The sequence below is a fragment of the Amblyomma mixtum genome, chromosome 2 (genome assembly GCF_055824585.1).
Source record: "Amblyomma mixtum isolate Tamu chromosome 2, ASM5582458v1, whole genome shotgun sequence".
In the NCBI taxonomy this organism is placed as follows: Eukaryota; Metazoa; Arthropoda; class Arachnida; order Ixodida; family Ixodidae; genus Amblyomma; species Amblyomma mixtum.
The window spans coordinates 247,876,858-247,892,734 of NC_143013.1; the positions used below are offsets into that span (position 1 = coordinate 247,876,858).

Consider the following 15,877-nt stretch of genomic DNA (forward strand, 5'->3'; position numbering starts at 1 on the left):
GTGTAGCTGGCTTTGTGCACTTGCTTCTGGACCAACTTGTTTCTTGGTTTCTTGTTACAACGACAAACCACCGCTTTCTGATTGCTGTGCTTAGTTGGCATCAGCCTTCCCTGTTTAAGTGGAAAATACATAGCCACGAATGGACTTTGTGGGTTTCCTGATGAGGTTCCTGATACATATCATTTGCTAACTGTTTGATTCCTCTTAGAATACTTGTTCGACCTCTCAAAAAGTGAAATGACGAAGGTTCTGACCAAGTCTACCTCCTGTGCCCTATCAACTGGCAGCCTTACCATAGATGCATGGACGCTGGTCTGATGCTCAAATAAATAAAGTCTAAAAAGAAAAGCAATTTCAGCTGATGCATATTGAATATGCTGGAAAAACCATTTTTTTAAGTCCACACGTCGATATAAACCGTCAGCGTGTGGCTTCGCCCCAAGGACAGTTTTTTAACATGGTCGGTGAATTGCCGCCACTCAGAGCCACCGTATACAATCCATCATTGCTTTGTGCTCAGTCGCGACATCCTGTTTTTCTCCTACTTAATTAAGACCACATTTGAAAGGGTCATACAGATCTCACCGCATGCTATTACATCTCTACCTGTAATGAAAGGTCTAGGATTTCGTTGGATATTTTTCTTTTAATCGGACTCTTAAGGGCCTAAAAGCCCGCCTGATGTATCGCCATGCAGAACGGTCGCTTTAAATGAAGTCTGTTCGATGGACAGTGCGCCTTGATGCCGGGGGTATGTGGTACGCAGGATCAAACTCCTGACTGGTGGGAGTATGCGTATGTCTCCAGGAGCTTTGATGTTCGGGCGCAATGAGGTGTGTGATGGCACACGAATACATGACGGGATAGAGGAATGTGACCAGGGCATCTAAGACATTGAGCGTGTGAGGGTAATTGTTTTGCGCTCAATAATTATGTTAAAAAATTCGCTCCGTTGCAAAATGGCCTGACGCTGCTCTAGACGGGCAAAGTGGACATGAGGTAGAGGTTCAGCTCAGCTTTCTTTGCTTTTCTTTGCTTTTACGTGAAATGCAGTTGAAAGCTCTGTCGCTGGCCACTATGGTCATTTTTCTTAAGGATGAGAAAGTCTTCTTCGCAGTTGTCTCGCTGCAACTCGATTACCATTATTTAATCCACGTACGCAACGTTTCTATCATTAGATTCGAACTCGAAGGGACCTCATACTTCTCTTGGTCAATCAAATAACGTGGCCATAGTGTCGCGATACAATGCAATGGTTTATGTGGCACTTTTCTAATCTATATTTCTTTCCATACTTTTACTTCGGAACTGCGAAGCTAGGAAAGTTGGTTCCAATTTATTGAGCGTTTATTTATCAGTCAGTAAATTTCATGACGACGAGCTTTCCGTGCATTAAATTCATATACCTAATATAGACGAGGCTTAAGAGCGATGCGTTGGCAACATTGTGCTGAAGAATCTTCCAAAAGCACAAAATTGTTCCATGGTTTTATCAAGATCGTCGCTGCGTAACAGCCTTCTAAACAGCTGGCATGTCAATTTTAACTGCGTGGCAACTGGGGAATGCTGTAAGCTATTGTTATTTAGATACTGCAGATGCGTATGTAGGAAAATCCTTCTTTTAAACTTCGTTCATCACTCGCATCAAGTTGTTAGGAATGCCGTCAAAATCCAATTGGGGACAATTTTTAAGATAGCATTTTTTTTGGGACACTCTAGATGAGAATGTTTTTCGTTGGTGTTCTTGCATGGAAGCGCCGGTGATTTTGAATCTAATCAGGCCCTGAGGCGCAGTCTGAAACCCTGTTTGATATCGATACTTTGCCAGAAGATCCTTCTGAGCAAATGAGTGTTTTTTTTCGACCTCTTCAGGATGCTGACGCGAGTTCGAATGTTAGTTTAGTTGAAACTAAGTGCTAAATTTTTGCATCCAAATTCATAGACCCATCTAAAAAACATTCCTAGTATCAACAATAACATAAAGGCCTTGACGCCAAGGTAAACCATACATATCAAACGCCTATCGTACAAAAAGAATGCTAAAAATTCTCTTGAATCTAAAATGGCGGGTTCAAAGAAAAAGGCTGGTGGATTTTTATCAACGCGACGAGCCCATCAGCCAATTAATTCAATAAATTAGCATTTTGCAACAATCCATCAGCGAACTAAACATCCATAATGGCCAACTGCTATGTAGTTTGGCACATTTTTATACATTTATTTATTAAATATTCTGCTAATCGCACTTGAGATCTAGAAAGGGGGGCGTAGTCGGGCTAACAAGATAACGGAGTAAAAATAACAGAAATATAAACTAGTCAGCTTGTTAAAAAACAAACAAATAAACAAATGGTAAAATGGAAATCCAAAAAAAAACGTTCACTTAAATATTGAGATAGCACAATAAATAAGATTACTGGCCTTCGCATCATAAAAAGAAAAACAAATTGTGGGAATAACGCTTCTTGATAGAATATGCAGCAAGAGGTATACAATAAAATTGTGAACGTAGCCTGCGAAGGCATAAACATAGCATTGGAAGTTTGCGTAACGCTCTAAAGATGAATAAAAGTCAAAACATGAAAAAAAACGACACAAGCACAGGTACGATGCTAACAAAACACAAACACTGGGGAAATTATTCGCTAACCCAATTACATACTGTAAACTGCAGCATCAATTTGGTCAGTGATGAACTATCACTAGCAAATAGACCCTTCATGGACTATAGCTTTCGAAGAACATCGAAAAAAAAGCGACCACTGGAAACGCCGTCTTCGTGGGGATCCTGGTGGATCTTACCGATAAGTCGTGCAATATTTTAAGTCAATCAAAACATATCAAGTCTAGAGATGCCCTCGGCAACGAAAGGGCTTCCAATATTGTTGCGCGGCTGCGCTTGAATGACCATCCGCTTCCGGTTCAGAGAGAATGCAGTGCATGTGCAGTAGAGCACGTGAGCGTTGTCAGTGAACATTTCTTCGCACCACATGGCCACTACTCTACATTTATTGTACAAAATGTGACCGTAAGTTGAACGACAGTTCGACTCCAGTCTTTATATCCCAACCTTTTGAGGCGCCCACCGTTATTTAAAATCAAAGCTACTGTTTTCTCAGCCTAGCAGAGTGTTCCGACTAAAGGAAATAATTTTGTTAGCTGCCCAAACTTAATAATTTTTTGCAATCATTCAATAGCAAGCTGATTTCGCCAAGGCATGCAGGCACAAAATAGAGGAAAGCCACCAAGAGCCACTATAGTATGTGTCAGAAACAACATGCCTACATGTAAGCGCCCGCACATGTTCTAGCACCCTACTCGATAGCACCATTAAAAAATGGACTTATCTGTCAGAGAAAATGGTGTACATTGGAATGAAAATGTTCGTTTCCAATATTTTAATCATAGAGCTGTAACCAAAACAATAAACGCAAGGTATGGTAATGAGGAACGGATAAAAAAGAACAAAGCTTTGTACAGAGAAACAAGAATGTAATGGTAGTTAAGCGAAGTTTAATGGACTCTTGGTCTAATTTCTCCCGTCTGTGAAGAATATGAGATGCATTTAGAATGTTTTCCAAAACATCGAAGTGTCATTGTGATATATGGGTTATTTTCCATGAAATGGACAGTCTGGCTATTTAAAGAAACCGCTGCTATCCAGCGGATCCTGAAACAAGTGCAATTTTTGATACATTTCTATATAAGAAGGTTTCGAAAAAATTTTGCCGTTGAGCAAAGATTCACTTGTAGTGGTAGCACTGCATAATTGCGTTAAAAACAAGTCTCTGCCGAACACGGCTGTGCGGGAAACGAAGCTGCAGTTTCAATCTGTATCATCTAATATTACCAATTTGATATTCAATATCCGCCCCCTAGAGAGCAAGCCCGAACAGCACTTGTGAATTTCGCAGATGACCGTCGGATGCCTTTTCCAGCAACATCATGGCCTCCGTAAAACCGCCAATTTTGAACGCTCAATGACATGCGCCCCGTGGTGGTACAAACTAGCGAATTACATCGCTTTCCGATGTCGTTGCTAACAATAGATTGCTTTAAATCCCGAAAGCGAGCTTTCCCACACACCGACTGAAGGACATCATTCACCTTCTTAGATACTCTGGCATCCAGTACATTAGGTCTCTAATAATTCCGTTCATCTTGTTCCTTGCCACTTTAGCAAACCTCTCCTTACTAGAAAACTTTTTATTAACTGCAGTGAGGATATTGTTCCTGTGATGAGGGAAGTGGAAAAGTTAAAAAAAAGACCTCAAAGCAGGTTATGAATAATTAATCTATCGCCGGAAGATATGTATTGAAATCGTCAGTGATAATGCCAAGAAATCTTGAAAGAACACAACTTCCTTTACAGCAATTAAAATTTTGTTGTTAATATTTCCTCCTCCAAGATCAAGGGAAATGCTTGAAAAACCCGTGAAAATCGGGCTAAATGAGTGAGAACAGGCAACTAGAAGCAAAATATCGAACAGAAATAACTGAAAGAACGAAAAGGTGGTCAGCAAGACAAACATCATTTGTGTAGCAGCCTACCATGAAATAGTCATAGAAATACGAGGAAAAAGCAAAACTTGCGCTACCGCACCGAGCAAAAAAATAAAATACCTCAAAATTGAGCTCCAAAGCACAAAATAAGTAACTCTTAAATAATGCAGTCCACCGCAGCAATACCTGTGGAGCACTCAATCCAGAAGCTGTTGAGCACACGTGGAGTATTGAAGTACTGAGACACTCCTTCTTATGAATTACGTCCTTGTCAAGGTTAGGGTGGGGTACTCCATTACATTTCGAAGCGCGTACGACCTCTCAGCACTTACTGGCAGTAATAGCAGTAGTGCAGAATAACAAGATCACTGAAATTCCTCCATTTCTTTATTTTAGCTGAAGTTTCCTGGAGCAGCGTAAATGCGCAAAACACGATGCAGAACCATTTCGTATAAAAGGGCTCGCAAACTGAGCTCAGTCAGCAGTCGGCTCAACAGCAGCTCAAAGACACCATGGTAAGCAACTGAACCCTTCAGTTTCTTTCAAAGAAAAAAAGTAAATTCGATTTCGTTGGGAGATAATGCAACTAGTGCGGGACCTTTACTAAAAGAGCCCTCCGAACTTGTCTCCTTCATGATTCCTGCAGAAGCGCGTAGTATATTTAAATAGGGCACAGCTCTAGCTAAATTGTGATGCTTCTGCGGCCTTCCCGATAGCGGGTAGATGAAGAGTAAGGCAATATGGAAATGTATTCAAAACATCATCACCCCAGGCATGCCATAACAGAAGATACGCTTCTGATGTGCTCAGGTCATCGGCTACGCATTTCGCAGCAGGTCACAATACTTTAAAGTTTCGTACACAATACCGACACTAATTTACTACCACAAACAGCACCTAGTTTAGAGTTCGAAAAAGCGCATTGCTAGCAGTAAAAACACGAACACTTTTCTTCGCAGATCCGTGCTTGCGTTCTCTTGGCTCTGGCCACCAGCGCTCTCGCTGGCTACACCGGCTACGGCCTTGGCTACGGAGGCCTCGGCTACACCGGTCTCGGCTACGGCCTTGGCTATGGTGGTTATGGCTATGGCCTTGGCTACACTGGCTTCGCTCCATCCGTGGCCACCGTTGCCCACGCCCCAGCTGTGACCACCGTCGCCCACGCTGCCCCAGCCGTCGCCAGCTACGCCGTCGCCCCAGCTGTGACTCGCGTTGCCGCCTACCACGCTGCCCCAGCTGTCGCTACTTACGCTGCTGCTCCAGTTGTTGCCGCTGCTCCAGCCGTGACCAAGGTTGCCACCACCTACGCTGCTCCAGCCGTGACCACTGTCGCCCACGCTGCCCCAGCCTTCGCCACCTACGCTGCTGCTCCAGCTGTCGCCACCGTCGCTCACGCTGCTCCAGTCGCCACCTACGCCGCTGCCCCAGTCGCCACCTACGCTGCTGCCCCAGCTGTCGCTGCCTACCACGCCGCCCCAGCTGTTGCCACCACCACCGTCCACCACGCCCCAGCTGTGGCCACCGTTGCCCATGCTGCCCCAGCTGTCGCTGCCTACCACGCCGCCCCAGTCTACGGCTATGGTGTTGGCACTCTCGGCTACGGTGCCGGCCACTACGGTTTCGGCCACGGTCTCCTCGGCTACGGCCTGAACTACGGCTATGGCCTCGGCTCTCCCTTCCACTACGGCGCTCTTCTCCGCAAGAAGAAGTGTGAGTATATCCCTAGTTATCAGGCCACGTTTCGAAAACTCGAAGCCTGGAGTGAATTATAACTGATGCTGTTCCGCTAGACAAAGTTCTAAATGAAAACGTTAGTTTCGGTTTTCAATTTTTTTTTTCTCTGTGCCACGCCTTTATCTGCTTGTCAGCGAACATGCGGGATTCCATTTGGTTAGTGACTTTGTACACATAAAGCAGCCCAAAATGGCTACTGCAATTACGGTTTGGTGTTAACTGGATCTCATTGATGCATGGTGCAAATGCTGTCAATATCTGTGATGCTTAATAGGGGCTTTCTTATTTTCGTTTCCTTCCAGAGATCTTACTAGTGCCACCCATTTGGATAAGAAGAACATAACTCATGGCTGCCTGTTGCGTTCAACTGTGAGCCTCATGCCTGACGCAGAAGCAGAAATAAAATTAGTTTCTACAAATTTAGATCCCTGTCTCAGACTTTTGTGTCTTCGTTTGCATTTGCGCTCTCGTTATTATCTTTCCAGAAACCTTTTTCAATTTTCGCATTCCTTCAGGCTGCGTTGTGGGCGACGTAGCTGCAATTGATATTGTTCGATTTCTGGCGTCTGAGGAGAAGAGACGACCACCATACTGTAGTGACAGGGTGCCTATTCGCACTGCTTGAATCGGTGTAGGAGCTATGTTGACATATCAGTTATGTTCTTCGTCACAGCGATGAACAAAGGCAGGCCAGTCAATGCCAACTTTGAAGCTGTTCATGACGTTGCTGAGTTCACTAAATATTTTCGCATATCGGGTGCCATGGCGACAACCCATGAAGCAATTTCCAATGGGAGTATGCTCGCCGCGATAAAAAACCGTAAGCGAAATGAGAACTCAAAAGCGCCAAAACTAGTAATACGTGGTTATAACTGCTACATTGTTTTTTGCTTATCTTCCTCGAGCAGTCAGTGAAGAGTGCCTTGAAAGGCAATAGTCAGGTAACATAATAGAAATATTTTTTGGGCTATATTTGCGGTTAAAAACGAGACATTTTTAAAGGCGCATGCAACGTGCGTTAACATGGGGCATTCAGTACCGCTATTTGGAGCGTAGTGATATTGTAGGAAGGCAAATTTAGGAATTTTTACCGTTCATTAGGCAACATTTTGAACCAGCTACTCAAGATTGACAATGAATCTTGGGAAAAACCAGCGTATCTTTGGAACTAAAATAAAATATTTGTCCTTACCTTTATTTCAAGTCCAATTTCGATATACTGGTTATGCAACGTTTTCACTGGCTATCAGAACAAAAGCGCCGGCAATTCAGAAAGCTTTCTACCAAACACAACTGTGTGAGTTGAGTACGAACGCCAGAGATTGTGTACAATAAAAAAAAGTCGTCGAGGTGAATGTATAGGTCGGTTTGGAAGAAATGTTCCTTAAATATTTGGACACTTAAAACTTCTCCATCTAACTAATGTTCATAGCAACAATCGATTCTCTGCTTAGTTTGGATATCTTTACGTCTGTCCCGCCGCAAATGAAACAGTAATTTCCGAGGGAATTGGGCTTATAAATTATCCAGTAGATCCTTTCAGGCTCATGACGTCGTTAACGAAAACGACGAGTTGCCGTCGTATTTATGTGAATAGCGGGGGAACAAAGACCGAGATTCGCGTGCAAAAAATAAAAGATGTGTACGCGTACACATGTATGTATACCTGTTAAAATCGGCCTGCGAAATTTCACCTGTATTTCGTTTCCTGCTGTTTTCTTGGCCCTGAAAGCTCTACTTTCGCTGAGAGCGGTCTTTTTGACGTTAGAATTTCGTGCCCTATCGATGCAAGTCAACTGCGATTTCTCATCAATGTCCATTTAAATCTCGAGAATTGTGTTTTACAACCCGCATTTTCATGCTTGGTGACGCGATCGCCATTCTAAAGTGCACCTTGAGTGCACAGGTGATTAACTTTTCATTAAGCTGCCTTATCAGGCAGTTTTTATCAGGCAGTTCACGCTTCCTCGTTGGTCCGTGGCTGGGCGAGTGGTGTTGTCCAGGTAGTCGAGCGGGCGCGCTTCTCTGAAGCTTAAGCGGAGGCTCGGGCTGACCGACAGCGGTCAACGCCCTTTATATATAGACACGCTCCGCATCTATTGGTTCTGCAGGCAGAGTATCCGCTGCGCAATCTTCTTCTTGCGTCGGGCGCGCGTCCCCATTGTTCAGGCGCTGAGGCTAGCTTCGAGGTGATTCGAGATCTTTGTTGTGTGACGCCGCCGCTGGCTACTACTCCATTGTGGAAAAAACGACGACATGCGCTCACGTACTTCCTTGGCGCCGCGTCGGCGAGCGATGGTCGAGAAGGCGGCAACACAGACAAGGCTAGGCGCTCTCCACGGGTTCCTTGTACCCTGTTTTACGGCGCGCGCTGGCGAGATCGCTTCCTCGCGGCTGTGTTTTTTTTTTTTCAGAAATATTGTCTGGTTTTTGAAAACTGCGCCTAATTTGGTGGCAATAACAAAACGTATCTCTTAGGGCTTACTGCAGAAGAATAGACGTTTGATCTTCTTGGTAAGATGTAATACTGGATCTGCTAGCTCAAACGACAAGGACAAAGAAGGAGACACGAAAAGCGCTGCCCTCGCAAATAAATTTTATTTAAGCACAGAGAGATCATCTAGCCATGCCAAACAACACTGCAGAACACACAATAAGCATATTTTTAACAGGAAGTGACATGAGAGAAACGCCTTCGTAAACTGCTCTCATCAAAAAAGCCAGTCTCGCTGCAAGTTAGCATGATGTACAGTTCACTGATACGTTCCTCACCTAGTCGCAAGATTTCCTTAGCCTCAATGATTTCCCGGCAAATCTGCAATGAATAATAAGGCAAAATGTCTCTAGTGGAAAGGTATGGATAGAAGCATTTACACTCCTTACAATGAACCACCAAGTTTGATCCTCTACCTTTTTCTAATTACCGCTCACGCTCTCCTAATCGCAGAGTAATATCATTGCCAGTTTGACTCACCTGCGCCCTTCGGCAAGATGACGGGATTTGATAAACCACATTAGTTTTGCAAGGTACGAATATATTCTTGAGCTTCACCCGACTGGTGTCTCTTACTCAAACCTCATTCACTGCTCTATGCTCAGCAATGTAACAGATTCCAGAAAACTTATTAGGAGCCACGAATGCCACTGTCAAGTCATACCTTCTATCAGCATTTGCAAATTATGCGACAACACGCGTACTGTATTTGCTGGAAGCAACCGATCAACCGTTTATGCTTGTTAGATGTGTAAGAAGGCAGTTATGGCAGCCCTTAAGGTGCAAGCCTGTGTAAGATAAAGAGAGCCCTTGTCATCCTTCAGAACACTTTGGTCTGTAGGAGGGCAGTAAGGGTTCCACAATACGGCTGCGATGCAAACCCCGCTACTCTGTTATTTTTGGAAAGGTGGCTACAGAAGGCAATTCTACCCGTCTTTCGGCAATTCGCTGCCCAACCCTAGCTAAATCTCATTACTCCCCGCCCAACAGATAAATCTTTTCTAGCAATTTATCGCCCGCTCTTGCAGTAAGATGGTTGGGAAATAGTCCGTTCGTTAGCCTTGTACCAGTTTTTAGGGATTAGACCCATGCTGTGATTGTATACATTCATCAAGACAGACCCTAGGGTGGAAATCAGAATGCCATTTTTAGCAAGCTTGGAATGGCTAGACCCGTGATATGCCTGTGTTACTAACACCAACAAACTTGTCGCGTGCGAAACATCAAGCGGTGATGCAGAAACCGCAGCTCTTTTTCTTACACCGAAGTGAATGTCCGAAGGAAAGGAAGTTAGGTTTTTGTAGTTCGCAGTGGTGTTTAGAATACGCCATTTATGTCGGAGTTAATCCCCTAGTTGTTAACCACTCCTTAATTTCGACCACTTTAGCTTAGTCTGCTTCGTGGCGCTGCACTGGTTCTTGTCGAGCCATGTGCACTGGTACACGCAGGCGAAGACAAAAATGGACGCGGGTGCTTTGCAGACGGCCTGGTATCAAGCGAAATTAGTGGGCTGCTTTCTTCATTGAACGTGCATTTTGCGGAGCAGTCTGCAAGGCACGTGGTACCAGTAAAAAAGAAATAGGAACAAGAGAACTGAAACGCGCAAACAAAAACATATTAGCTTCTAGATGAGAAATGAATGCGAGGTTGATTAACACTTCTAAACAACAATCATCGCGCCTTCGAAGTAAAGTTAACCAGCGCTAGGACTCAACTCGTTTTCCTGCTTAGGTTTCAAATTTCTTGTTCGCGTATCAATTGCTGCTGATGGTGCACGGGCTCATACATGAAAGAAAAAGAGTTATCTTAGAAACGAAAGAAGTCTTTGCACGCTTAACGATAAGCACGATTCCACTCATGCGTTTCCTAACTAACAGAGGACGCGCACAGGCCGTATTTCGTCTGGTCTTCACTAGCTGGCCGCCGCAGCATTTCGTTCCGCGGCAACGTGGTCAGACTGTGCGTTGACGGAGCTGCATCTCGGCTGCATCGAGGGTGCCTCGATGCAGTTGGATCGAGGCACCCTAGTTATTTCTCCAAGGAGGTTAAGGCGAGAAGAAAACATGTGAAAAGCAACGTCGACGAGCGAAGGGAAGCGGAGGGAAAGAGTACAGGGCAACGATGGGCGTTCGTGTAACAAAATGGAGCTTGCCGGATGCATTGCGGCCCACCGAGTCGGCGCTGCCGTCTATCTTACTCCGTGCTCTCGACCAATCAGGATTTTTGCGTCCCAACGACACCGACGCCGGCTTTTCTGCGACACGATCTGCTTAACGCTTTCGCGTTAAACCATCCATAAATATGCTTGTTCCAAATCTAATGTTCTTGGGTATTGCATGCGATTGACTGATCTCACGTAGAACGCATGATATCATTCAAACTAAATGAAACAAAAAAAATGCAACCATTTGTATCAGAATTTATTGCAGTTTTCTGCTAATGCTGTTTCGCTGTTAGTGTTAACCAAATTTTAATGTTCAGCTTACATATAGTTGCATATTTTGTGAAGGCATTAGGAGCAGTAAGCGCACCATTCCGCGGCACCTCCAGGAATGTAGCGAATTGTCACCGCAGTGCATATCTGCTTCAGTGGCCCTGAATGGTGTGACGGCTTGCTGACTTTCTTACTTTAATGATACAAATAAGATGTGATTTTGCATGCAAGTGGTACTTCTCAAATATTTTTCAGCATATCGCAAAGGATACTATGCACTTTCCCACTGCACAGAAGACACAGAAGTCAAGATCCACGCATCACACTCGCATGTGAACGACGCACATCCATACCAGAGAGTGGATGACCGCATTTAAAAAAAAAAGAAAAAGAGAAGACCTCTTCCAATTTCAGCACATCCGAAGCCAGCAATAAGTAGCCGATTCAACGGCTGAAGTGAGAACAAAGACGCTTGAATGATTTCGTAGTAATCACGACAGAGTGTGAATACCGTTTAGATCCTGTTGTTGTGAACACTGCGCGTAAAACGGCAACATGAAGCCTTAGTGCACGGAATGCGAGGCCAAAAGAAAAGGGCTCATTTTTGCATGTAGCCTTTCTCTCCGTCGTCTGTTTTCGAGCTGGTTTAATTTTAAGGCCATTCACGTTCTTGGCTAGGCTCGGTGCGGTACTTTACGCGTATTTCGCCCCAGTTGAAAGCGTAATGGATTTCTGGAAAAAAGCCCAGTAGATATTTCACAACCATAGTCGCACAGATCCTTGCGAGTCGGCGTCACGTGTACTTAGCGTTTACGTAATTTGCTACTTATATAGCTGTGTTTTCGGTAAAAACAACGTATTTTCCATCATTTCAAATAACTATAAGTCTAGATTGACTTAGTATTTCCCTTTAGCGTCCCTTTAAAAAAACTGTGATGTTGCAGCGTGACACGGCCTGCATGACATGGCAGAGTGATCCTGTGACGTGGCCGTGGCGTGGAAGTTTGAGTAACGCTGGCCACGCTCCGAAAAAGAATAGGCGGTTCCAGCACATAATACACAGAACGCCACGACCTTAGCCTCGACCTGACGCCACGGCCACCACTCCATCGACTTCCATGACGATGACGCTACAATAAATATGGTCGTGGTCGTGCAGTCACCGACCGCGATTATGGTGGCGACGGCAATTCTTCTCTTTCTAGCGCGGCTCTCTAATCATATAGGTCGACACAGGCCTAAAATGTAGAAAGTAACCGTATGCGCAGGAGCTGCTATGTACGGCTGACAATAGAAAAGCGCCTGATGAAACAGGTTCTCAGGATAAAGTGCCGCTTTCAGTATCTATGAGCTGTGTTAGAATGCGCTTTGACTTTTGTAGAGCACTTATTATACTTACATCTCCTCATGACGACAATATTGACTAAACTTTCTGCCCGGAAAACCGCATTTCAGTAGACATGCTACATGTAACCAAGCGGGTTTTTCAAAAAGTAAATCAAGAAATCAAAGCCACAGTCAAATATGCAGAGCCAAGAGGCACAGCGCTCACTGGAGCGAGAGAGCAGTTTTAAGGCGTCATTGAAAGTAGCGTTCGGAACGCTCTTGATTGAAGAAAACGCTGTCCGTGCTATCGCGCTCATTAATCGGGCTTACAAGCAGAGAGACGTAAAAGGAGAGTAGTTTAGGAATTACAACTGGTTCACGCCTTAGCTGAACCTCGAACCGTGACCGATTGCTTGTTTTCAGAAAACATACATAAAAGCGACAGTTCAGAACGCCGTCCTCTTCATCCTCTCGCTCCATCGCTCCATCGAGACAACCTGCAGTGCCCAGGAGGCGATGCAATTCTTTCACTGCACGCCTATAAGCTGCTATCGTTAGCCGTTTGAGCAGCAAAAAAACGCGACACCCTATTCTCAAGATTTAAAAATGCGCCCTTGGCTTGATGATCTCGATGTAGTCCAGTTACCTGACGGACACCACATGTTGCTTCTAAAAGAAAGGAAGGTTATGCTTACAAGCACTGGCAGGTGGCGTAAAAAAGCAGTGCGGTGCACATAAAAAATTCTTGTTCCTCTAGCGGGGCTGCTTGTTACAGCGCGGCGCTCGAAAGAGCGAACTTCTTCGCAGGTTGCCCATTTGATGCGCGATATTTGAAGTCGTACAAAACCTATAATGGCTGGAGCTGCCCGTGGCAAAAAATGAGGTTTCGAATTTGTTTCGCGGTGCATCTTCTTGCAAAGTTGAAAGAAAGATGTAGAGCGTAAATGGAAGCGAATGTTGCCGTAATAAAATAAGATGGCAGAGGCAGAGGGAAGTCATTGTCCGTGGCGGGAATGAAGTGTACATGGTGCGCGAAGATTTTTGTCTATCTCGAGTAGCTAATTTCATGGCCACTATCTACTTCGCTTATACACTGTTTGACCAAAGTTCCACACCCGTGCGAAGCCAGTCTTGCTCTCTTCAGTCTTTCAGGTGCCACTTGATACTTCAAATCAAAGCAAATATTTTTTTTTTGCGGAGTTGTGTGTTCTGGACTTATGGGATCCATTTAGCTTCTTTTCTAACAGCACCACTTGATACTCCAATGCAAAGCAACCGTTTTTTATTCTGTAATGTGTTCCGGTCTTATAGCAGCCATCTAGCTTGTTTCATACTGATAATTTTTGCCTGACATTCATGATCAATTTAATCTATGCCAGGCTTGCATGAACAAAATTCAGCACATTCAATCACAACCGACATGGTATGTATCGAGACATCACGCCAGAACCGATATGTACGCCGGAATCCTATCCGTTCGCATCATTAAAAACACGAACCGCGCATCAAAAAACCTCCTGTACAGGGAAATGAAATTACTTCATTTCTAACTCCGCAAATTGAAGCGCGGTAACAAAATTATGTAAAATGATGCAACCATTCAACAAAGAATAAAAAAGTACAACGAATCAGTCACAACGTTTTCCGAAGAGAAGCAAGAATTTTTTACATTATACGCTTTAGTTGAATTATTGCTTGAATTTCTGCAATACGTCAAGAATATGAGGTTGATTTCATTGTATCCTGGACATACTTCAGACTGAACAGACGAGAAATCAATCTTGGAAAGCGAGTTTTACTCGGGTACGGGCGTATTCCTGAGGCATCGAGCAGGGCCAAGGATTTTGGGCTGACGGTGACCTAACAGGCTCTTAGCGGAGTTGAGCTGGAGCCTGGCATCGTGAAAAAGAGCGAAATGAGCTGAGAGCCTCTAAAGACACGCATCAAACACAGGCGGGACAACCAGGACATCGCCGAGGTAGCTCACGCGAGATGTCCATTTGAATCCCCAAAGGAGCGAGCCCATTCACCCGCTGAAGTCAATTACATATGCTGAACGAAATCACCTTGAACTAATAGAGATCATCAGTACCAAAAATTCCGCCTTTTAGGTGTCCATGCCGTTCACAACGATCTGCCATCAATTTGAACGAAGTTAAATGCTTGAGAAATATTGGACTCCGTGAGGACAGTCCAGATCATGGTTTATACAAAGAAGTGGATGGACATCTTTTTATGTTGTTGAGTTTAGGTGACTGTAATCGATGGAAAAGTGCCATGAACCGTCCTTTTCAACAAAAACCACCGCGCAGGCCCACAAAGCCAACAATGACTCAGCAATTTCTTCCACTAACATTGTGTTAGTTTAATGTTGGAAGATGGTCCTTTCGCGGCTGCATATTCTGCACGGCCGCCGAGAAAGACATGTTCCGTCGGTGTATGTGCGATACTAAAAAATGAAAGTTCGGTCCAAAGCACGATCGTCAAAATTAAGTATGGAATGAAATGGCTCCAAAACGCTTCGAAGATCACAAGCTTAGGCAGGCGACATGATGAGAGGTATTCTTGTCGAGTATATAGGAAGAAATAGGCTTGGCCAGGGCAGTGCTAGAAGCAGACTGCATCTCCACTAAAATATACCAAACTAATATATAGAAGCGCAGCCAAACAGCTATGATAAGCAGTGTCGAGCCCCAGCAGATACATCGTCCTCTCCTTCCCCAAGCCTACGGCCGTGACGATGTGCTGCCAAATATCCATTTGGTATCATGATGTATATTTGCTTTCCAGGAATGGAAAAAGGCTGGCTACTTCAGCAGACCCTACCTCCTGGACTACTGCTCCAGCACCGGCATATGCCTTAAAAGAGTGCAACATTTGCACTTTTCAGGAAAGAGTACAAACCCGTTGATATGAGCGGCGACTACGTCGTGAAATGCAGAATAAAAGCAAGTCATTTCTTGGCATTTAAACATTGTCTTTCATAATTTCCTACGCCAATGTCCGCGGGAACTCCCAAAATTGGGTGCTAATCAAGCTAAACCAGCGAAATGAGGGCACTAGAGGAAAATGACAGAGAAATAAGAAAAATAAAAAATAAAGGATGCCAGCAAGAGCAATATCTCTTAAGATAGGAGTGCACTCCGAAATAGTGCGTTAAATAGAAGCAACGGGATAGAAGCAATAATGTCTACATTGGGTGCGTCAAAATTTTAAAAACATAAATATGAAAAATTCAAATATACCACACCGATATCAAAGGAGAGCTTGCTCGAGAAGCTGTCTTGCATACGATCGGGATTTAAGTATTGAAATCATTCTTCCTATCAGTTGCGTCCTTGTCAAGGTGAGGGTGGGGTGCTTCATTACTGTTCGCCGCGCGTACG

At 44.3% G+C, this 15,877-nt stretch overlaps 1 protein-coding gene across 1 annotated transcript; it reads left to right on the top strand.

Annotated features, from left to right (window-relative positions):
* Positions 1-742: 742 nt before the first annotated feature.
* On the top strand, positions 743-11,542 carry LOC149363369 (uncharacterized). Its single transcript, XM_089568491.1, has 3 exons — positions 743-751; positions 5,463-6,213; positions 11,421-11,542. Exons 1-3 carry the CDS (start codon positions 743-745, stop codon positions 11,540-11,542), a joined length of 882 nt encoding a protein of 293 aa, XP_089424617.1.
* Positions 11,543-15,877: the final 4,335 nt, after the last annotated feature.

Excerpts from the sequence above, each read along its gene's own strand:
- LOC149363369 (XM_089568491.1), top strand. Across the intron at positions 6,214-11,420 it reads TCTTCTCCGCAAGAAGAAGT|CATATCGCAAAGGATACTAT; the intron begins GTGAGTATATCC and ends AATATTTTTCAG.